This window comes from Ranitomeya variabilis, chromosome 6 (assembly GCF_051348905.1).
Source record: "Ranitomeya variabilis isolate aRanVar5 chromosome 6, aRanVar5.hap1, whole genome shotgun sequence".
NCBI lineage: Eukaryota > Metazoa > Chordata > Amphibia > Anura > Dendrobatidae > Ranitomeya > Ranitomeya variabilis.
Window position 1 is genome coordinate 220,200,839 of NC_135237.1, and position 23,877 is coordinate 220,224,715.

Genomic DNA, 23,877 nt, shown 5'->3' on the forward strand with positions numbered 1-23,877 from the left:
AGAGGAAAATGGCACCTGTTGAATCTGATTCTGACTCTGGTGAGGTTCATACCTCAGAATCAGACAATAATTGGGAAAATGAGGGCTCTACATCCACCCCTAAGGCTGCCGTCACACTAGCAGTATTTGGTCAGTATTTTACATCAGTATTTGTTAGCCAAAACCAGGAGTGGAACAAATAGAGGAAAAGTATAATAGAAACATATGCACCACTTCTGCATTTATCACCCACTCCTGGTTTTGGCTTACAAATACTGATGTAAAATACTGACCAAATACTGCTAGTGTGATGGCAGCCTAAGCCTGACGGGAAAAATTATTACTTTTCTTCTGAGGATATGGATGAGCTTGTTTCTATAGTAAGAAGCACCATGGGGGTTGAGGAAGTAGAGGAAAAACATTCGGTTCAGGATTTAATGTTTGGGGGTCTGAAACCCAAAAGCAAAAAAGGGTTTCCCATTCATGAAAATGTTCAGAACCTTATTTTTCCAGGAGTGGGCTTCCCCAGAGAAGGGCCTTAGCGTACCTTCATATTTTAAGAACCGTTTCCCCCTAGAAGGTGACAATTCTATTTGGGAGGTCCCCAAGGTGGACGTCCAGGTATCTAAAGTTACAAAAAAGACGTCTCTCCCATTTGAGGATTCCTCTCAATTAAAAGATCCAATGGATCAGAAAATTGAAAGCCACCTAAAGAAGTCCAGGGAATCCTCTACAAATTTGCTTAAAGCAAATATTGCGTCTACCTGTGTCGCCAGGGCCTTAGTCCTCTGGCTTCGCAAATTAGAGGAACATCTCTCCCAGGGTACTTCCAGAAAGGAAATCCTGGACTCCATACCCCTTCTTCAAAAGGTTCTTAGCCGATGCCTCAGGGGAATCCGTTCGCGTGGCTGCTCGGTCCCTAGTCCTCTCTAACTCAGCCAGGAGAGCCCTTTGGCTGAAGTCCTGGGGAGGCGACATCACCTCTAAAACCAAACTCTGTGCCATCCCCTTTCAGGGACACCATGTCTTCGGCCCAGTCTTGGATGATATCCTAGAAAAGGCATCTGATAGGAAGAAATCTTCTAAACTAAACTAAAGGTTCAGATGTCAGCCCTTAGTTCTTTTTTTGACCAAGACCTGGCGGGCCACCGCTGGATCAAAAGATTTATGAGCAGGTTGCGTCCTAGACTCCCTAGTCGGGTTCCCCCCTGGGATCTAAATTTAGTGCTCAATAGTCTAACTCAGCCACCCTTTGAGCCCTTGTCTTCATTACCCCTTAAAATCCTAACGCTTAAAACTGTATTCCTTGTGGCAATTACAATGGCTAGGCGCATTGGAGAATTGCAGGCCCTGTCTGTTCAAGAACCTTTCCTATCCTTAAATTCAGATAGTATAGTCTTGTGTCTAGACCACGCCTTTATGCACAAAGTCGTCTAAGATTTTCATAGGGATCAGGATGTCGTATTGACCTCATTTTGCCCAAATCCTTCCAACAAGAAAGAAGAAAGCTTCCACTCCCTGGATGTCCGCAGGGTAGTCCTCCACTACCTGGAGCAATCCAAGGCTTGGAGGATCGACCATAATCTCTTTATCCAGTTCTACGGACAGAATAAAGGAAGGAAAACAGTCAAGAGTACAATCGCAAACTGTATTAAGCAGGATATCTGCCTTGCATACTCTGCAAAAGATCTCCCGCCGCCGATCTCGCTGAAAGCCCATTCTACCCGGTCAGTCTTCACATCATTGGCAGCAAGAGGGAGCGCCTCATCTGAGCAGATATGCAGAGCCGCCACCTGGTCTTCTGTACATACTTTCATCAGACACTACAGACTAAATTTCGACAGGGATCTGACATTCGGCAGACGTGTTCTACAAGCCGTAGTCCCTCCCTAAAGAAATTATCGTTGGTATAACTCCAAGGTGACTGTCGTGGAAGGTGACTAGAGAAAATAGAATTAGTCTTACGTGTAATTCGGTTTCTAGGAACCTTCCACGACAGCACTAATTTCCCTCCCTATCGGATATTCAATGGATGATTTCTGCACTTTGGTGGTAACTATTCACGCTAGTATGGCCAGAAAAAACACTGGAGATAGCAGGAAGGGGAGGGGTATTTAACCTCTTTGTGCTTCCTGTCCCCCACTAGGGCGGGGAGACAACCTCCAAGGCGACTGTCGTGGAAGGTTCCTAGAAACCGAATTACCAGTAAGACTAATGCCATTTTCTTTTATTTGTTTTTTAAAAAAAGGGGCAAAAGGGGCGTGACTCAAATTTAAAAAAAAAAAAAAAACTTAGTCTTTATAGGGGACCAGAACATGCGATCACGCATGTTTTGCAATAACGCAACACCACACTGTATAGTAAAAAAAGTGCAGCTACACAATAGGATTCATAAAAGCACTATTATGGAAAGCACAGGGATCTCTTGAGCATGTTCAATAGTTGATCACATCGTAAGTCTGTCATGTTATCTATGCACCCTATAATTACTAAAAAAATTCAACACAACAGATCAACTTATCCAGACATCTGCCTTCCATCGACAGCTGTCACTCTTGTATGGGCTCAAACTACTGCAGAAAAAATGGTTTTCAAAAAAGGTTAAACAAATTTGGCTAGTTTAAGAGAACGAAAGAACAAAATCAATCTCTTACCATTAGGTCCCAATGAAGTTCTAAGGGTATTTGCAACAGCTTTAGCGGCCATAATGTGAGACTGAAACATAAAAGATAATTGTTTAAACAGATTAACAAGACCTGATAAGACTTAGATATATCGTATTTTGCGGATTATTAGACGCACCCCGAAATCTGGGATGGAAAATAATTTAAAAAATTAAATAAAAATGGTGGTGCATCTTGTATTCCCTTTTAACTGTAGCTTACCTGGGGGAGCAGCTGTGGTGGAGTGGGTGCAAAGGAGGCAGGGTTGCTGCTTAAGGAGGCTGATGGTGGGAGCGGAGCGATCCTGCGTTGCCAGCATCGCGAGGCAGCAACCCTGCCTCCTGTGACCCGGTTTCACAACCCCCAGGGGGGGTAAGCTCACTTTGTATTGCAAGACGCACCCCCATTTTCCTCCTAAACACACACCCTGCTCAAAAAATTTAAGGATAATCGACTTTCTGGCGAAATTTCAGGCTGAACCCAAAATGCACTCTAACCTTTTCAGATTAACTTAATGTGACGCTCTCTAAACTTTTGAATACACATGTCCAACTGTTCAATGTTCCTACTCTTTTTGCAAAACTTGCTGTGCTTTAACAAGGAGCTTAATGGTAAATTTCACAAAACACGTTTGATCCATGAATCGGCCATTGATATATTTTGGGATTCAATTACAATTGGTATTTAAACAGTCTTCATCATGTTGTTCTCATTTTGACATCATGAGACAAAGACAACCATTGCGAGGCTTCAAGCAGGACGTTCTCAGACAGAAGTGGCCACTGAGCTTAAGAGTAACAGTGTCATCAGCAGGTTGCAACAGAGGTACAGAGACACTCAAAGAATCACGGAAAGGGAGACAAGTGGACGTCCTTTAGCCACATCCCACACTGGTGACCGCTTTATTGTGAACAATGCCCTTCGGATCCGGATGATGAATCCTTTACAATGACATGCACATTCAAGACATGTGAAAGGCAACCAAGTGTCATGTCAGACCATTGAAAACCGTTTAAACAGCGTGGTTTGCGGGCTAGAAGACCAACAAGGGTACCTTACCATCTTGCATGGGCCAGGGAGCATCTACACTGGACAAAGGACCAGCGGGGCTCAGTGCTGTTCACTGATGAAAGTCGATTCTCGCTGAGCAGAAATTATGGCCGCCAAAGAGAGCTATATGCATCAGCCTTTGTTGGTAGTCGTATGACCGTGGGGTCTGGTGTGACTAGTCAATACAGAACTGCACTACAGTTTGTGAATAGTAGGCACAATGACAAGCCCCTACTATTTAAAAAAACATTAATCCAGTCATTGTGCCTCTGCACTAGGACTGTAGAGTCAAAGTTGTGGCGTGGTTGTAAAATGGACCGACTCAGACTCCTAAAATATATAACAAATTGGGTACAGTAGTTCAATGCAGTATGTGCTGTAAATATTTTGATAAGAATTTGGGAAAGTTATGATGTGTCCTATAAATTTCTGTTCTGTTCCTGAGCTAAGGATCTAGGCTTTTAGTTTAGATGAATCTGTGCTTCACTTTATGAACATGGGCAGTGGCAGTGCTGTGGAGTTGGGAGTCGTGGATTCGGAGTCGGGAGTCAGGGAAACTGAGGAGTTGGGAGTTGAAAGTCTGGCTTACTGACTCAACAGCCAAACTTACCTAAATATCTGCAAAACTGTCCTCCAGTAATGGCCCTCAAGGAAAAAAAAAAAATACTTTCCAAGAGGCTATGGTAGATAGTATAACTTATAAACTGTGGATATCTATTGACATATGTACTTTTGACCCCATTTCTAAAAGTGCAGAAGAGTTTGTAGAATGTTTTCGTGACCAGCTGATAGTCCTTAAAGGGAAGGTGCCACCAGTTTTTTTGTTTTTCTGTAAAATTAAGCTTAAAATAGTAAATAAAATGTATTAATGCAATGTTTGAACACATTTCTATATGAAAAAGATATTTTAATAGCCAGTAAAGGCTAAATATACAGCTGCGGGCTGATATTCATAGCCTGGGAAGATCCATGGGTATTATCCCTTTCCTAGGCTATAAACATCATATAGTTCTCACATAATACCGCCATATAGATTACACATACCGCCATAGTGTTCTCATATACCGCCATATACTTCTCACATACCGCCATATAGATCACACAATACTGTCATATAGCGCACACACACAACCATGTAGATCAGGGGTGTCAAACTGCATTCCTTGAGGGCCGCAAACAGGTCATGCTTTCAGGATTTCCTTGTATTGCACAGGTGATAATTTAACCACCTGCACAGATAATGATTCAAGCACCTTGTGCAATGCTAAGGAAATCTTGAAAACACGCATGGTTTGAGGCCCTCAAGGAATGCAGTTTGACACCCCTGATGTAGATCACACATAAAACCCCCATATAATTCTCACATAATAATGCCACATAGATCACGCATAATCCCACAATAGTTATCATATAACAGTAATATTTTTTTACATTATTCCACCATACTGATCAAACATAATACCACCATACAGATCACATATAATACTGTCATATAGATCACACAATACAGATCACACTATACTTGGCGGCATCAAGTGTGGTCTATATGGCAGTACTATGTAAAAAATATATATGGCGGTATCATGTGCTATCTATATGGCAGTATTATGTAATAAATATATATGACGGTATAATGTGTGGTCTTTATGGGAGTATTATGTGATAAATACATATGGCGGCATTATGTGTGATCCATATGACAGTGTGCTGGTCTATGGGGGGTCATAGAGAGCTATATGGTGGAGGGAGCAGGGTGACAGGAGCACAGTATTTCAGGAGAGCATTGTGCTGGTCTATAAGGGGAGTGCGCGCACACTGACGCTCACATGCTTACACACACGCTCACAACTGTATACTTAGCCTTTACTGGCTATTAAAATGGGGGACCCCAAACAAAAAAAAAATAAAAAATGATGTGGGGTCCCCTTATAATAACCAGCAAAGGCTATGCAAACAACTGCGGGATATTAATAGCATAGGATGGGGCCATGGATAATGCCCCCCCCCAGGCTAAAAACCATCAGCTCTCGGCCACCCCAGAAATGGCACATCTATAAGATGCGTCTTTTCTGGCACTTTGCCCGGCTCTTCCCACTTGCCCTGTAGCGGTGGCAAGTTGGTTTCATATTTGTGGGGTTGATGTCACCTTTATATTGTCAGGTGACATCAGGCCCACAGCTTAGTAATGGATAAGCGTCTATAAGACACCTATCCATTACTAATTCTATAGTTGTATTGTAAATAGACACATCCAGAATAAAGTCCTTTCTTAATCTTAATTAAACCATACTTACCGAACGCATAATCCCCGAATCCCTCGTCTCCTGCAACAAAAATAAAATAAACCACAAATATTCCTCACCTGTCCGCCGAGAAGATTATCCATAATGTCCCACTACGATCCTGATCACTTTGAGAGCAGCAGGCGATACACTGACAGGAGGTGATCGCCCCCTGCAGTGGACCACTGCGCCGCCATGGGTATAATTTTTTTTTTTTTTTTTTTTTTTTTTTTTTTAATGTGAGTGTGTATGTAATGTAACTTTTTTTTTTTTTTTTAAACTGTGAGCACAGGTACTGGCAGATGATACTACTCTCCCATCAGACATAGCCCTATGGGAGCAGTAGTCTGATCGGTCTGCACCTGCTTTTTTACCGCAGGTCACAGTCAGCTGCAGGTCACAGTCAGCTGCGGAATTACGCTGACATGTGACAGCATGACCCCCGCGCTCCTGTTATCGCACACACTGAGCTGTGTGTGCAATGGGGAAAGACATGCAGAGTGCATAGGAGGAGAGGAGGGCATAGGAGGGAGAGCGACCCATGGGGAGTGAGACATGCAGGGGGAAGAGGAGGGAGAGCGACCCATGGGGAGACATGCAGGAGTGCATAGGAGCGAGAGCAACCCATGGGGAGATCGACATGCAGGGGGGAGAGGAGTGCATAGGAGCGAGAGCGAACAGGCACAGGGTGATGGAAAGCCCCCATGGGGAGAGAGAGTAACCTCCAGGGTCACAGAGGGAGATATATGGGGGAAGGAACAGGGTGACAGGAGCACAGTATTTCAGGAGAACAGTGTGCTTAACTATGGGAGATCAGAGGAGATATATGGGGGAAGGATATATGATCCCTGTTGTGTGCATGATACTTCTCTCCCGTTTTGTGAATAACATTCTTGCCAGCCCCCCTTCCCCCACCTTAATCACTGTCCTGCTCTCTCTCTGGCTTTCCAGGTGTCACCTCCCTCTCTCCGCAGGCTGTGAATGCAGCTTAATGGAGATCACTGGGACTGTGTGTGTGAGGAGGCGGAGACAGAGCAGAAGGACACAGGGCAGTGTGAGAGCAGAGGATGGCTGCTCAGGACGCACAGTGCAGTGCCTGGAGTACAGGACAGAGGAGCACAAAGGTAAATCACCTGCACTCCCCACTCTCCATCCTCCGGCTCCAGTGAGCGCTTCTGTCCTGTGATAAAAAGTGGAGTTCGGCAGAAAGCACTGGGCTATAATAAAATGGCGGCCAGTCACACCTACAGCAGTGAATTGTGCAGCCCACAGAGGCTTCTACTTCTTCATTTTCACAATCTTTGGAGAGTACAGTAGCCGCCACCAGCGCCAATCATATTCACAGGTCACGTAACCAGTTCTGTCATCCATTGCCAATCTTGTGCCGCCTTCTACCACTTCATGGACTTCACTGTCTTTGCTGAATGAAGAAATCCTTGTTTTTATTTCTGTTTCACTACATGTGATGACCGTGTGGTATTGCAGAGTTCCTTTGATGGGTTCTGCTTCCTGTAACTGATGTTTTCACAAACTCTCCTCTTCGTAGTCCTGGTTTGTACAATACATGAACTGGATGTTAAGAATATTTTTCTCCCTCCATTTGAGGAGTTGCATGGGTGCTGATTTGGTGTGAATATGGCCTCTGGAGGCTAGCTCGAGCTGCTGGCCTGTCATCTGCTCTGCATTCACTGGCTACCCCTGCTCATTCTCAGGTTGAGCCCTAACAAAGCCTTCTCCTCTGTCCTCTCCTGCTTCTAAGACTCTAAAAATACAGTAATATCTAACAATCATGGATTATTTAGTAAATATAGACCCCACACTTTTAGACCACAGGCTGAACAGATCTGAATTTGAGACTAGCGAATTGACAGGTTTTTTTTTTTTTTTTTTTTTTTTTTTTTTTTTAAATATGATCATATCAAGATCCCATCTTGTATTTTGGTACAGATGTGGTTAGGAGCATAGCAGGTTTTGAAATTAAACGTTTTTTTGGAAATGTTTTAAAATTTTGCATTTGCATGGGTAAAATATTATCAAAGATACTCTTGTGACATATCTGGTGAAAGCCTGTACAGTTCTGAGTAGAATGGTGTGTATTTTCTTGCTCTTTTTTTCTAGCCTGAGTTATGAGGAGAAATGTAAAGGCAGGCAACACCGAAATTCGCACTTTTTCCGAACTTTGAACATCAATTACAAAAAAAAAAAAAAATCTAGAATTTTTTTCTTCACATTTTGCATTCTCTGGCACACTATTACCAAATAACAAAATCTCAAAATATTTTTAATTCTTGAGGTAAAAATCATTGGTTCACTTGACATGGAATGACCCGCCAGCAGTTTATATAGCACCATTAATTCCATGGTGCTGTACATGAGAAGGGTTACATACAAAGTTATAGACATCGTTTAGGCTATGTACACACGTTGCGGATTAGCCTTCGGAATTTCTGGTGCAGATTCTGCCTCTCCTGGCAGAAAACGCACATGCGGATTTGTCACGTTTTTTTTGCGTTTTTGCTGCTTTTTTTACCCCTGCGGTTTTCTATAATGGAATGGGTACAAGAACGCTGCAGATTCACAAAAAAGTAACATGCTACTTCTTTTAAACCGCAGCGTTTCTGCAGCGGATTTTCCGCAAAGTGTGCACAGCTTTTTTTTTTCTCATTGATTTACATTGTACTGTAAATCATCTGCAGATCTGCAGCGTTTCTGCAACGCAAAAAACGCTGCAGATCTGCACAGATTTTTCGCTTTTTTTGCTGTAAAAACGTGAAGAAACGCACACATTATGCATCCCATCATTTAGAATGCATTCCGCAATTTGTTCACATGATGCGTTTTTTCCGCGAAAAAAACGCATCGCGGTAAAAAAACGCAGCATGTTCTTTAATTTTGCAGATTTTTTGCGGCTTTCCCACTATATTATTGCATTGGGAACCTCCGCAAAAAAAAACACGCAAAAACGCATGCGGATTTCTTGCAGAAAATGTCCAGTTTTGCTTAGGAAATTTCTGCAAGAAATCCTGAACGTGTGCACATAGCCTTACAGTAAACAAATTTACGATGACAGACTGGTACCGAGGGGATTGGACCCTCCCTGTCCTTGCGGACTTACATTCTATGTATACCTGCGTACTATACCCATCCTGCAGAGCATTTAACCTATAGATCTATGCTATTCTCTCTTCTGCAGAGCATCGCACCTATAACTCTTGTTTTCCTGTGGGTATTCATGTCTGTGGGCATTCTTCACATATCATGTGCACATCCTCACCTTGCACCTTAAATATTATAGCTCTGAAACTTTGTGATGCTGCAATTGGCAATTGTCCCGTGTGGACAATTTTCCGGTCACCGTTGTGGTGGGATGGCTTTAAGGCTTTTTTAATCAAAATAATAACAAAGTAGTCTTATTTACATGCACTATTACTATTTACGGTACTTACTAAAGGATATATGTTAATTTCGCTTTCTTAGGTTTTGTCTACGAAATGGCCAGTGTGAATGTGCTCTTACACTGCAGGTATACCAGCTTATGCTCAGTTTTGTTTCTTTGCTGTGGCCATACTACTTGTGCATGTATTTCTATGCAGCTGTAACGCTCAGGTCAGTTAGAGCCGACGGACAGTCCAAGCATTGTGATGCGATCCTCACATGATTAGTGTGGCCGTCTGATGGCACCCTTAGCAGGAGCCCTGGAATGGGAGCTTTAACACTAATGGTATGGCGAGGTTCACATGTCACTTAGGCTAGGTTCACATTGCGTTAGGGCAATCCGTTTAGCGCTAGCGGATTGCGCTAACGCAATGTTTATTTAGGGGCCGCGTTAGGGGTCGCGTTAACGTCCCCGCTCTCGCAGATCCCCGATCTGCGAGAGCGGGGAACGGACCTCGGACGCGCCGCGGACGCTGCAAGCAGCGTTCGAGGCGCGCCACAAAAGAACGGCACATCGCTAGCGAGAGCTAAAAAAGGCACGCGCTAGTGATGCGCTACAGGGAAACTTCACATTGCTGTCAATGGGTGCGCTAACGGACCCGTTGCACGGCGTTAATTGCGACATTTTCGCCGTGCAACGCTGTCCGTTAGCGTGCACACATTAACGCTATGTGAACCTAGCCTTACTGTTCAGCTTCTCTGTCCTGTCTACATCAGACAAGCGGAATAAGAGCCTGAAGTTGGTTTCTTACTCAGTTTCTTATTGGGAAAATTTCTCTTTTTTTTTTATAGGCTTAACAATAAATAATAAGCATCACAATATTAACATGCAATGCAGTGAGGTGACCTGATGTGAATACACTTAACAGCTACAAAAATTATAAAACCGGCCCAAAAAATGGGCATCAAAGGGTTAAATGACTTTGGGCCACTGATAAAGAATACATAGATCGTGATGTCCCGCATCAAACCCAAGTCCCTCCAGCCTAGCCCAAATGGGTTCTGGGCGTCAGAATTGGCATCAAAGTGGGCTAACAGCCCATTTTCATAGATTTGAGTAAGTAACTGATGGCTTTAAGGGGTTAAATGACATCTCACACTAAGAATACATAGATGAGTGGCACAAAGTCATTTAACCCATTAAAAAAAATCAGTTACATATTCAAATCTATGAAAATGGGCCGTTTTCCCACTTTGATGCCCAGATCCCATTTGGGCCAGGCTGGAGGGTCCGGTGTTTGATACAGGGCATCACTATCTGTGAATTCTTAGTGTGAGATCAGTGGCCCATAGTCATTTAACCCCTTAAAAACATGTTATTCAAATGGCCAAAACCGACTGTCTGCCCAATTTGATGCCAGTTCTGATGCTCAGAACTTATTTGGGCCAGGCTGGAGAGACCAGGTTTTGATGTAAAGCTCCCTGTTCTATATGTCTGCACTGTGATATCAGCTGCCCAAAGTCATTTAACACCTTAAAAAAAAGAGTAGTTACTCACCGATAACGGTGTTTCTCAGAGCCCATGACTGCACTACCAGAAAGTGGGGATCCGCCCTTCAGGGACAGGAAACCTACAGGATAAAAGGGCGGTACCTCTCCCCTGCATCAGTTTTGTTTACAGAACATCGGAGGTCCTCCAGGTTAGTCACAACAAAAAAATAGAATTATTCTTACTGTTAATTCGGTTTCTAGGAACCTTCCACGACGGCATATGGAGGTTGTCTCTTTGCCCTAATGGGGGAACAGGAAACACAGAGGTTAAAAGGACCTCCCACCTCCCACTTGCCAGTGACTTACAACTGAGACCATAGCACTGGTTTACCTTCAGAATCCCAGAACTAATCCAGGAATATGTATCGGGTGGGAAATTAGTGCCGTCGTGGAAGGTTCCTAGAAACCAAATTAACGGTAAGAATAATTCTATTTTCTCTAGTCACCTTCCACGACGGCATATGGAGGAATACCAACTAATTTGGCACTAGGGAGGGACAACGGCCTGGAGTACTTTACGGCCTAAGGCTAAGTCCTTATTGGACAATACATCTAGTCTGTAATGTTTAGAGAAGGTATGGAGTGAAGACCACGTTGCTGCCCTGCAAATCTGCTCCGGAGATGCGCCTGCTCTTTCTGCCCAGGAAACCGATGTAGATCTGGTTGAATGGGCTTTGATTCCTACTGGAGGCAATTTGTTTTGAGCGAGGTAGGCTTCCGTTATAGCTTTCTTGATCCATGTAGCGATGGTACTTTTGGCTACTTTTTTCCCCTTGTTTTGTCCTGAGAGATGGACAAATAGGTTATGATCAATTCTGAGCGAACGGGTCAGGTCCAAGTACTGTAAAAGAATACGCCGGACATCCAAGGTGTTGAATCTTTTTTCTTCCAAGCTTGCTGGATTGTGGCAAAAGGTTGGTAGGAAAATCTCTTGAGAACTATGAAAGTCAGAGATAACCTTCGGAAGAAAGGACGGATCCAGACGAAGCACAATTGAATCATCTCTTACTAGAAGATAAGGTTCTCGTATAGACAAGGCCTGTAACTCACCAATCCTTCTAGCTGAAGTAATGGCTACCAAAAACACCGTTTTGTAGGCTAGATTTTGTGGAGAACAAGATGATAGTGGTTCAAAGGGTGGACCTGTCAGACCTTGGAGTACTACATTGAGATCCCATGGGGGAACTATGATCTGTTTTCTAGGATTCATTCTAGTAGCTGATGTCATGAACCTTTTAATCCAGCGATGACCTGCTAAATCTTGGTCAAAAACCGAGCTGAGTGCAGAGACCTGGACCTTGAGGGTACTGGGCCTGAGACCCATTTCTAAGCCTTTTTGTAAAAAATCCAAAATGATGGGTATATTAGGCTTGAGAGGGTCTGGAAGGTTAGGCAGACAGAATGAAGAAAACTTTCCAGATCTTATTGTAGATGGCGTTGGTTACCGGTTTTCTCGATTTTTGGAGAGTAGCCATGACAGGGATTGATAATCCTTTAGCTTTTAGTACCTGGGCTTCAGCAACCACGCCGCCAAGCTCCACTTCTGAGGGTCTGAGTGGAGAATGGGACCCTGAGAAAGAAGATCGTGCTTTATCGGTAACATTACCGGTCCGTCCACTTGTAGTTGGATAATTAAGTTGAACCAACTTCTTTTGGGCCACAATGGAGCCATCAGGATAGTCGGAGTCCTTTCTAGGCGTATCTTCCGTAGAACCTTGGCAAGGATTGGGATTGGCGGAAATGCGTAAGCCAGGTGAAACTGCCAATCTTGGGTTAGAGCATCCAACCCCCTGGGATTGCCTCTTGGGTTCAAGGAAAAAAAGGTTTTGACTTTTGCGTTCTGGTGAGAGGCAAAGAGGTCGACCCCATCTGTGTACCAACATGTTGAATGTTTGAAGATCCAGGCTCCATTCGCCAGGATGAATATCCTGGCGGCTTAGGTAGTCCGCCTGAAAATTTATAGTACCCTTCAGGTGGATTGCAGTCAGGGACAGTAGGCGTTTTTCGGCCCAGGAAAAGATTTGAGCGGAGATCTTTTTTAGACTGAGGGTCCTTGTACTGCCCTTGTGCCTGATATGAGCCACCGTGGTCATGTTGTCCGAGTATATCTGGACATGTTGTCCAGAAATCTGATGACTTGCCGCTAATAGGGTCTCTTCCACAGCTTTGAGCTCCCTGAAGTTGGATGATTTTTCGGTGATCGACTGGCTCCAATGAAATTGATAGGGGACATGCTCTACTATGGCTCCCCAGCCCCTCTTGCTGGCATCTGTTTTGATCGTGGTTAGAGGAGACTGAATGCAACATACACCTTTCAGAAGGTTCCTGGGATTCATCCACCATGTTAAGGAAGCTTTCACTCTGCCCGGAGTGTGGATCCTCTTGGTAAGAGTGCCAGGTCGACCATCCCAATTGTCTACAATGTGGGCTTGGAGGGTCCTTGAGTGAGCTTGAGCCCAAGCCACCGACTGTATGCAGGCTGTCATGGAGCCCAACAGCGACATTCCTTATCGTAGAGTAGGAGACCTCATCTCTTTGAACTTCCTGATTTTTGTTACTAAGGGAAGTCTGTGATCGTCTGGGAGGAAGGACATTTGTTTTGCTGAGTCCAGAATTACTCCCAGAAATCTCCTGGTTTTTGCAGGTTGAAGCTGAGATTTTTCTAGGTTTGGAATCCAACCTAGGGATCTCAGAATCTCTAGGGTGGTTGAGACATGGGATATTAGGGTTCTCGGTGGAAGCTGCTATCAGAAGATCGTCCAGATAGGGCACTATGCAGACACCTTGTTTTCGGATGAATGACACTACTTCTGCCATCACCTTGGAAAACACCCTCGGTGCTGAGGAGATGCCGAAGGGAAGGACTCCAAACTGATAGTGCTCCACCCGATGACTCCCCTGTATCGCAAACCTGAGATACTTTGTGTCTCGGGTGAATAGGGATGTGGAAATACGCATCCTTGAGGTCGATGGTTGCCATAAAGGAGTGATGTTCTATCAGAGGGATCGCAGATCTTACAGACTCCATCTTGAACTTGCGATATTTCACATGCTGATTCAGACCCTTTAAGTTTATAATAATCCTGACGTCTCCCGAAGGTTTGGGAACCAGAAAGAGTCGGGAGTAGTGTCCCTTTCCCCATTCTGATTGTGGGACTGGGGAGATTACATTTGATCTCATAAGATCCTTGAGACCCAAGGACAATAGACTGCGATCCCTTGATGTTGGAAGGGAAGTGATCTTTAGACCCTGAGGGGGGGGAGAAATTAACTATTAAAAGGCCCTCCTTGAGGACGTTGAGAACCCAGTGTGAACTGGTGATATTCTCCCACTGATCCACATATTTCGAGAGTCTTCCCCCCCACCGGGTCGGAGTCATTGTTTGTCCTGTTGGGACTGTTGCTGCTGCGGGACAAAAATATTTTTTCCCTTACCCTTTGCGTAGCTCCACCTGCCGGTTTTTCCTTTACCTCTTGTTTGAGAGGGTTGAGGTTGTGGGCCACGAAAAAAACGTTTTCTAGGCTGTTTTTGCTCCGGGAGCGCTTTCTTCTTGTCGGTAGCCTTATCGAGAATATCGTCTAAGGCTGGACCAAAAACGTAATCTCCTTTAAAGGGTATGGCGCAGAGCTTAGCTTTAGAGGTGATATCCCCACTCCATAGCTTAAGCCAGAGAGCTCTTCTGGCAGAGTTGGAAAGTACAAGGGATCTGGCGGCGACTCTTACAGATTCCAGAGAAGCGTCCGCCAAAAACCCTGTAGCTTTATGCAGAATGGGGAGGGAATCCAATATCTCGCCTCTTGAGGTACCTTGAGATATGTGGGTTTCTAATTTCTCAAGCCAGCAGGAGAGGGCTCTAGCCACACAGGTGGAGGCGACGTTAGCCTTAAGGACAGACGTAGAAGACTCCCATGATTTCCTCAGTAGGCTTTCAATCTTCCTATCCATGGGATCCTTCAATTGTGAAGAATCCTCAAAGGGGAGTGCAGTTCTCTTGGCGACTCTAGCCACCTGCACATCGACCTTAGGAATGTCCAATTTAAGATCATCCTCAAGCGGAAATCTGTGCTTCATTTCTGAAGGGGTACTGAGACGTTTCTCAGGTAGTTCCCATTACTGATTAATCATGCTGACAATGTTAGCATGAACTGGGAAGCCCACTCTTTTCTGATGAAAGACCACCAAACATCTGATCCTGTATGGACTAGGGTACAGATTCCTCTTCTAGTCCCATGATGTTACGGACAGCAGAGACCAGATCCTCAATATAGTCTAAGGAGAAAAGGTATTTCCTGACCTCAGCTTTAGGTGAAACTGGATCCTCCCAGCCAACAGATGAGGCATGAGAGAGGTCCGAATCAGATTCGGATTCCACAATCTGAATCTTCCTCTTCTTAGCCGGGGAATGAGGTTGCGGCTGCGGAGGTGGAGGTGGGGGTGGAGGTGTAAAAGCTGCCAGGGAAGATTGTACCTCCTGTTTTACTAGTGAGCGAATCTCATCCAATAGAGATGGCTGCTCAGCTCTTATTATTCTGTCAGTACATGGCTGACAGTGTTTCTTATCCCAGTTAGGAGGGCATTTAGTGGAACAGACAGGGCACTTCTTCCTATTGGCACCTTTAGGGGCAGGTTTTTCTCCCTGAAATATACAAAGGGAGAGAGGGGTGAGGACTTCTAACCCCTGCTACACTCCTCCCGGATCCCATCCCTGCAAACACTCACAGAGGCAGGGGTGGCGCTGGGCTCCGCAGATACGGGGCATGAAGAACCATCCATACTGGGGAAAATAGCCTTACCTCAGTGGTGGTTCAGCAGGCTTTTATGGACGCCGTCCTAGCACCTGCCTCCAGCGAATAATCATCCCCCTCCCCCTCCGGAATCCAGGTGAGGGAGCTCTGAGGTCCGACACGCCGGCCGGCGAAACCCGGAAGTACCGGCTTCTCAGTGTATGGGGAAACCGGAAGTGACGCGCGAGAGCCGCTGACCTCACTTCCGGGACGCCGAGCCGACAGCATGGAGGAGGACGACGCTGGGCAGCTCCAGGAGGAGCCCGGTCAGGGAACCCAGGCCTGCTTTGCCCTCGTGGGGGCGCGGGAAGGCCGGGAGGGGGTCCCGAGGTACCTGCGAGCAGGACGACGGGAGCAGCGTAAGGAGGAGGCTTGAAGCGACCGACTGCTGCCCGGCTATACAGGCAGAGCCTGCAAAGGTACCGTAGCCGCCGGCCACTACAGCACATGGAAAACCTCTCCCTGTCCCATGGGGAACAGGAAAGACACTGGCAAGTGGGAGGTCCTTTTAACCTCTCCGTGTTTCCTGTTCCCCATTAGGGCAAAGAGACAACCTCTATATGCCGTCGTGGAAGGTGACGAGAAAAAAAAAAAAAAAATATAAATATATAAATATATATATATATATATATATATATATATATATATATATATATATATATATATATATATATATATATATATATATATATATATACACACACACACACACACACACACACACACACACAACTTTATCATACTGCTTAAAGGGAACCTGTCACACCCAAAATGGCTGGTGAGGTAAGCTCACCGGCATCAGGGGCTTATCTACAGCATTCTGTAATGCTGTAGATAAGCCGCCGATGTTACCTGAAAGAGGAGAAAAAGACGTTAGATTATACTCACCCAGGGGCGGTCCCGCTGCGGTCCGGTCGGATGGGTGTCTCCGGTCCGCTCCGGCGCCTCCCATCTTCGTTCCATGACGTCCTCTTCGGGTCTTTACGCCGCAGAGCAAAGTACTGCAGTGCGCAGGCGCCGGGCCTCTCTGACCTTTCCGGCGGCTGCGCACTGCAGTACTTTGCTCTGCCCTCAACAGGGCAGACAAAGTACGCCTGCGCCGGAGTCGCGGCGTAAAGACCCGAAGAGGACGTCATGGAACGAAGATGGGAGGCGCCGGAGCGGACCGGAGACATTCATCCGACCGGACCGCAGCGGGACCGCCCCTGGGTGAGTATAATCTAACGTCTTTCTCCTCTTTCAGGTAACATCGGCGGCTTATCTACAGCATTACAGAATGCTGTAGATAAGCCCCTGATGCCGGTGAGCTTACCTCACCAGCCATTTTGGGGGTGACAGGTTCCCTTTAACAAGTGAACACCGTGTCTATATAGAAAAACACATTCATGCAAAAAAAAAAAAAAAATGTGCTCACCGCACATGTGATGAGGGGGGGGGGGGGGGGGGGGGAATAAGCAGGTGCCGCCATAGGCTCTGAGAAACACCGTTATCTGTGAGTAACAACGCTTTTCTCAGTCGCCCATGACAGCACTACCAGAGAGAATTGCAGAGATTATTGCTTAGGGAGGGACCGCAGCCTGCAGAACCCTTCTTCCGAAGGTTAAGTCAGATGAAGAGGCTAGGTCTAAGCGGTAGCGTCTAAAAAAGTTTGAAGGTGATGACCAGGTGGCCGCCTCACAAATTTGATCTACTGGTACCTCCGACCTTTCGGCCCAGGTCGCCATAGCCCTTGTAGAGTGGGGCCTTCAGACCCTCTGGAACGGCGTTCCCGGTGGATGAGTACGCCAAGGCTATCGCATCTGTTATCCAGCGTGCTATAGTACCTTTAGGCCATATTCACACTTTGCGGGTTTTACCACGGATCCGCAGCGTTTCTGCAGCTGCAGGTCCGCAGCAGTTTCCATTTATATGTAAACCCTATGGAAACCGCAATCCGCTGTGCACATGCTGCGGGAAAAACCGCGCAGAAACGCAGCGGTTTACATTCCGCAGCATGTCACTTCTTTGTGCAGAATCGCTGCGATTCTGCACACATAGGAATGCATTGATCTGCTAACTTCCCGCATGGGGCTGTGCCATAAAAAATAATGATATACTCACTTCTCAGCGCTGCACGTGGCCGTCGCAGGGTTGCTGTGCGAGCAGGACCTGCGGTGACGTCGCGGTCACATGACCGTGACGTCACGAAGGTCCTTCTCGCACAGCATCTTTGGAACCGGACTGCCGCGTGCAGCGCCGAGGAGATCGGGACGTCAGAGGGTGAGTATAACCATTTTTTATTATTTTTAACATTACTATTGATGCTGCATATGCAGCATCAATGGTATAGGAGTAAACCCGCAGCGGAAACCGCAAAACAAACCGCAATAAATCTGCAGGGATAACCGCAGCGGTTTTGCCCTGCAGATTTATCAAATCCGCTGCGGGAGAACCCGCAGAGGACCCGACCTACGTGTGCACATAGCCTCAGAGGCTCTGAGTCCTCTCCTTGGACCCTGGAAGCAGATAAAGAGACCCTTCCTTCCTATGCTGCTGAGTGGAATTTAGGTACTTAACTAGACACCTTCTCACACCTAATGTGTGGAACTTTTCTTCTTCCTTATTCCTAGGGTCTGGACAGAAGGAAGGAAGGATTATTTCCTGAGACCTATGGAATGTGGACGCTACTTTTGGTAAATAGGCAGGATCTGTTTTATGTACAAACTTATCGTCCAGGATTTGTGTGAAGGGAGGGTTTGCAGACAGGGCTTGGAGATCACTTATTCTGCGGGCCGATGTTATGGATATCAGGAGGGCAGTTTTAAATGATAGAATCTTAAGGGGTATTGATTCTATAGGCTCAAACGGGGATTCTGTTAAAGCTGACAAGCCTAGATTCAAATCCCAGGTTGGTAATCTATGTTTAGTTACTGGTTTAGACCTTGCGGCTGCTTTGACAAACCGTATTACCCAAGGGTTGGCCGCTATGTTTTCACAGTACAATGCTCCTAGGGCAGCTATCTCTACTTTTAAAGTACTTACTGAAAGGCCTAGATCTAAACCCTTTTGTAAAAATTCTAATATTTCAGCAAATAGGACCCCGTCTTGCAATCTTACCCCGGAGGTGGACAAAATTTTTTTCCAGGTTTTGCCATAGATTTTTGTGGTCACGGGCTTTCTACTTTTTATTAGTGTAGAGACTAACTTGTCAGAAAAACCTCTTTCCTTCAATAGTGACCTCTCAAATTCCACGGTCAGGTGGAGATTCTCTAACTGAGGGTGGAACACCAGTCCCTGAGACAGGAGGTCCGGAAGATCCGGAAGAACCCAGGGATCGGTGACCGATAGCATCCTCAGCCAGGAGAACCAGGCCCTTTTGGGCCAGAAGGGGGCTATTAGGATGACCCTGGAACTGTCCTGCCTGATTTTTCGCAGAACTGCTGGGATGAGAATAGTAGGAGGAAATGCATACGCAAGACTGTGTCCAAGGAATCGTGAATGCATCCACAGCCTGAGGGTTCCCCCTGGGGTCTAGGGAACAAAAGGTTTTCACCTTTCTGTTGTACATGTTGGCAAAGAGGTCTATTACAGGGATTCCCCACAGATCTGTAATTTTGTTGAAGATGTCCTGATTTAGAGACCATTCTCCCTGTTTTAATTTGGTACGGCTCAGTAAGTCCGCTTTCTGGTTCTCTAAGCTTTTTATATGTAGGGCCGAAAGGGATAGGAAGTTGTTTGTACTAGGCCAAAAATTTCGGAGGTGGTCTTCATTAGTGTTTGAGATCTGGTCCCTCCCTGGTGGTTTAGGTAGGCTACCACTACTCTGTTGTCCGAAAATACTCGGACATGATGCCCTTGTAATTTGTCTAGGAAGAATAGTAATGCATGACTCACAGCCCACAGTTCCTTTTGGTTTGAGGAAGCCCCGAGTTCCTGACTTGTCCATACCCCCTGAGTGACCCTGTTGTCTAGATGAGCTCCCCACCCTGTGGGACTTGCGTCTGTGTAACTATCCAAGATAACTACCACCCAGGGAATACCCTTTGATAGGTTGTTGGGATTCATCCACCAAGCTAGGGAATAAATAGTATCTAAATTTAGAGTCATGTGACCTTCTAAACGTCCCCCTAGCATAATCTGGTTTCTCAGAATGTCCCACTGGAGATGTCTCGTGTGGAGTTGGGCCCACTGAACTGCTGGAAGGCAAACAGAGAGGGACCCCAGTAATGACATTGCCTTCCTCAGAGTCATGGAAGGGTTTGAGCAAGCTTCTGACACTAGATTATTTTTTGCCTTTTCTGGACTGGGAGGAGACATTCTTGAGACAGAATCCAAGGTGAGACCCAAAAATTCCTGAACCCTTGTTGGTTCTAGTTTTGATTTTTGAAGGTTTACAAGCCAGCCTAAATTTTTTAGAGTATCTATCACTCTGTCGCGTTGTTGACAGCAGAGTTGGGCCGAGTTGCCCACAATCAGAAAGTCGTCCAAATATGGAACAATCAAGATGTCTTTCTCTCTCAGATGGGCCATCATCTCCGCTATCAGTTTGATGAAAATGCGGGGTGCAATTGATATGCCAAAGGGAAGAGCTTTGTATTGGCATTCCCTTATTTCTCCTTTCATGACTACTACTGCTAGTCTGAGGAATTTGAAAGTCTTTGTGGATGGGGACTTGATAATACGCGTCGCTGAGATCCAGTACTATCATAAAACAGTTTGGAAACAAGTTTTTTTTATTGTTGACTTTATTGACTCCATTTTGAATCTCTGGTTCCTTACATAAGTATTTAAATTCTGAAAGTTTATTATAGTCCGGAAGGTCCCGTCCAGCTTGAGAACCAGGAATAACGGGGAGTAAAATCCTTTCCCTCTCTCCAGAGGGGGGACTTCCTGAATGACAGCTTTGTCTATCAGTTTTATGATTTCTAGTTCTAGAGCTTCTTGTTGTTGGGGAGAGGATCTCAGTGGTGTTATCAGTTTCGGGGGGTAGGGATAGAAAGTCTATTCGAAGCCCTGCTCTTATTAAGTTTAGTATCCAAGGGCTGGTTGAAATTTTCTCCCAGGCCGGGAGGAATCGAGACATCTCCCTCCCACTCTGGGGGAAATGTCACTTGGGAGGGGGTTTTCTATCCCATGAGGAATTACCGAAAAGGAACCCCTTGTCTCTTCTTTTCCCATCATCCCATCTGCTTTGCTCCCTTGGTGGCCTTTTTCTAAAAAATTTCCTATTCCGAAAGGGCCGTTTAGTGAATGTCGGGGCCAGGTTGGGGAACCCTTTTTTCTTGTCACCTGCTTTCTGCAGGATATCATCCAGAGTCTCTCCAAAAAGAAACTTGCCCTCACATGGGATTGAACACAGTTTTTGCTTAGTTTGTAGATCACCTGGCCAGCTCTTTAGCCATAATGTTCTCCGTGCCGCATTCGAAAGGGCTGCAGATTTAGATGCCAGTTTAATTGAGTCGGCCGAAGAATCTGCCAAAAACGCCGCTGCTCCTCTTATAATAGGGATAGATTCTAATACTTTATTTCTAGGCACCCCATCCCTCAGTTGTTTCTCTAAGCTGTCAACCCAATCATTAGGGATCGCGACGTGCAAGCAGCTGCTATGGCTGGTGTTAAACATCCCCCTGCCGACTCCCAGGCCCCTTTAACCCCTTAGTGACAGAGCCAATTTTTACAATTCTGACCACTGTCACTTTATGAGGTTATAACTCTGGAACGCTTTAACGGATCCCGCTGATTCTGAGGTTGTTTTTTCGTGACATATTGTACTTCATGTTAGTGGTAACATTTCTTCGATATTACTTGCGATTATTTATGAAAAATATGGAAACATGGCGAAAATTTTTAAAATTTTGCAATTTTCAAACTTTGTATTTTTATGCCCTTAAATCAGAGAGATATGTCACACAAAATAGTTAATAAATAACATTTCCCACATGTCTACTTTACATCAGCACAATTTTGGAAACAAAATTTTTTTTGTTAGCGAGTTAAGGGTTAAAAGTTGACCAGCAATTTCTCATTTTCACAACACCATTTTTTTTTTTTTTTAGGGACCACATCACATTTGAAGTCATTTTGAGGGGTCTATATGATAGAAGATAACCAAGTATGACACCATTCTAAGGCTACGTTCACATTTGCGGTCCTCGCCGCAGCGTCGGGCGCCGCAGCGGCGCCGCATGCATCATGCGCCCCTATATTTAACATGGGGGCGCATGTACATGCGGTGCACTTGCGTTTGGCGCCGCATGCGTCCCTGCGGCGCCCGCGTCGGGGCGCAGAGGACGCAGCAAGTTGCATTTTTGCTGCGTCCGAAATCAATGAAAAAAAGGACGCATGCGGCGCAAAACGCAGCGTTGTGCATGCGTTTTGCCGCGTTTTTGTTTGCGTTGTGCGCTGCGGCGCCGACGCTGCGGCGCACAACGCAAATGTGAACGTAGCCTAAAAACTGCACCCCTCAAGGTGCTCAAAACCACATTCAAGAAGTTTATTAACCCTTTACGTGCTTCACAGGAACTGAAACAATGTGGAAGTAAAAAAATGAACATTTAACTTTTTGCAAACATTTTAATTCAGAACCATTTTTTATTTTTTTTATTTTCACAAGTGTAAAAACAGAAATATAACCATAAATTTTATTATGCAATTTCTCCTGAATACGCCGATAACCCATATGTGGGGGTAAACCACTTTTTGGGAGCACTGCAGAGTTCGGAAGAGAAGGAGTGCCGTTTTACTTTTTCAATGTAGAATTGGCTGGAATTGAGATCGGACGCCATGTCGCTTTTGGAGAGCCCCTGATGTGCCTAAACAGTAGAAACCCCCCACAAGTGACCCCATTTTGGAAACTAGACCCCTTAAGGAACTTAACTAGATGTGTGGTGAGCATTTTAAGCCCCCAAGTGCTTCACAGAAATTGATAACGTAGAGCCATGAAAATACAAAATCCTTTTTTTTTTTTACCTCAAAAAAGATTTTTTTAGCCTGCAGTTTTTTATTTTCTCAAGGGTAACAGGAGACAATGGACCCCAAAATCTGCTGACCAGTTTGTCCTGAGTACGCTGATACCCCATATGTGGCTCGGAAGGGAAGGAGCGCCGTTTTGGAATGCAGACTTTGATAGAATGGGCTGCTGGCGTTATGTTGCGTTTGCAGAGCCCCCGATGTACCTAAACAGTAGAAACCCCCCACAAGTGACCCCATTTTGGAAACTAGACCCCCCAAGGAACTTATCTAGATGTGTGGTGACAACTTGCCCAAGTGCTTCACAGAAGTTTATAATGCAGAGTCGTGAAAATAAAAAATATTTTTTTTTTTTCCACAAAAAAAGATTTTTTAGCCCTCAAGTTTTTATTTTCACAAGGGTAACAGGTGAAATTGGACCCCAAAAGTTGTTGTCCAATTTATCCCGAGTACACCGATTCCCCATATGTGGGGGTAAACCACTGTTTGGGCGAAGGCAGAGCTCAGAAGGGAGGAAGCACCATTTGACTTTCAGCGCAAAATTGGCTGTGGCGTTTAGCTTAAATACCTAAACAGTGGAAACCCCCCAATTCTAACTCCAACCCTAACCCCCAAAACACCCCTAACCCTAAAGCTAACCATAACCCTAATCAAAACCCTAAACCCAACACACCCCTAATCCTAATCTCAACCCTAACCTCAAAACCTAACCCTAATCCCAAACCTAACCCTAATCCCAAATGTAACCCTAATGCCAACCCTAATCCCCTCTAACCTTAACTTTAGCCCCAACCCTAGCCCTAACCCTAACTTTAGCCCAAACCCTAACTTTAGCCCTAAACCTAGCCCCAACCCTAACCCAAGCCCTAACCCTAAGGCTATGTGCACACGTTGCGGATTTTGCTGCAGATCCGCAGCAGTTTCCCATGAGTACAGTACCATGTAAACCTATGGGAAACATAAAACGCTGTGCCCATGCTGCGGAAAAAACCACGCGGAAACGCAGCGGTTTACATTCCGCAGCATGTCAATTCTTTCTGCAGATTCCGCAGCGGTTATACACCTGCTCCATAATAGAAAACCGCAGGTGTAAAACCACAGGGGAATCCGCACAAAAACCGCAGTACATCCGCGATAAATCCGCAGGAAAAACGCAGCGTTTTGGCCCTGCGGATTTATCAAATCCGCTGCAGAAAAATCCGCAGAGAACCATTCTACGTGTGCACATATCCTAACCTTACCCC

The 23,877-nt window shown here is 45.4% G+C and overlaps 1 protein-coding gene across 4 annotated transcripts in view; it reads right to left on the reverse strand.

Annotated features, from left to right (window-relative positions):
• The window catches only part of CCT5 (chaperonin containing TCP1 subunit 5), a 342,485-nt gene that overhangs the window by 312,014 nt on the left and 6,594 nt on the right, over positions 1 to 23,877 (reverse strand). For all 4 annotated transcript variants that reach the window (XM_077269457.1, XM_077269455.1, XM_077269456.1 and 1 more), the window contains exon 2: positions 2,634 to 2,694. In XM_077269457.1, the coding sequence (XP_077125572.1) occupies positions 2,634 to 2,694 (61 nt within the window). The remainder of the gene's footprint in view (positions 1 to 2,633; positions 2,695 to 23,877) is intronic.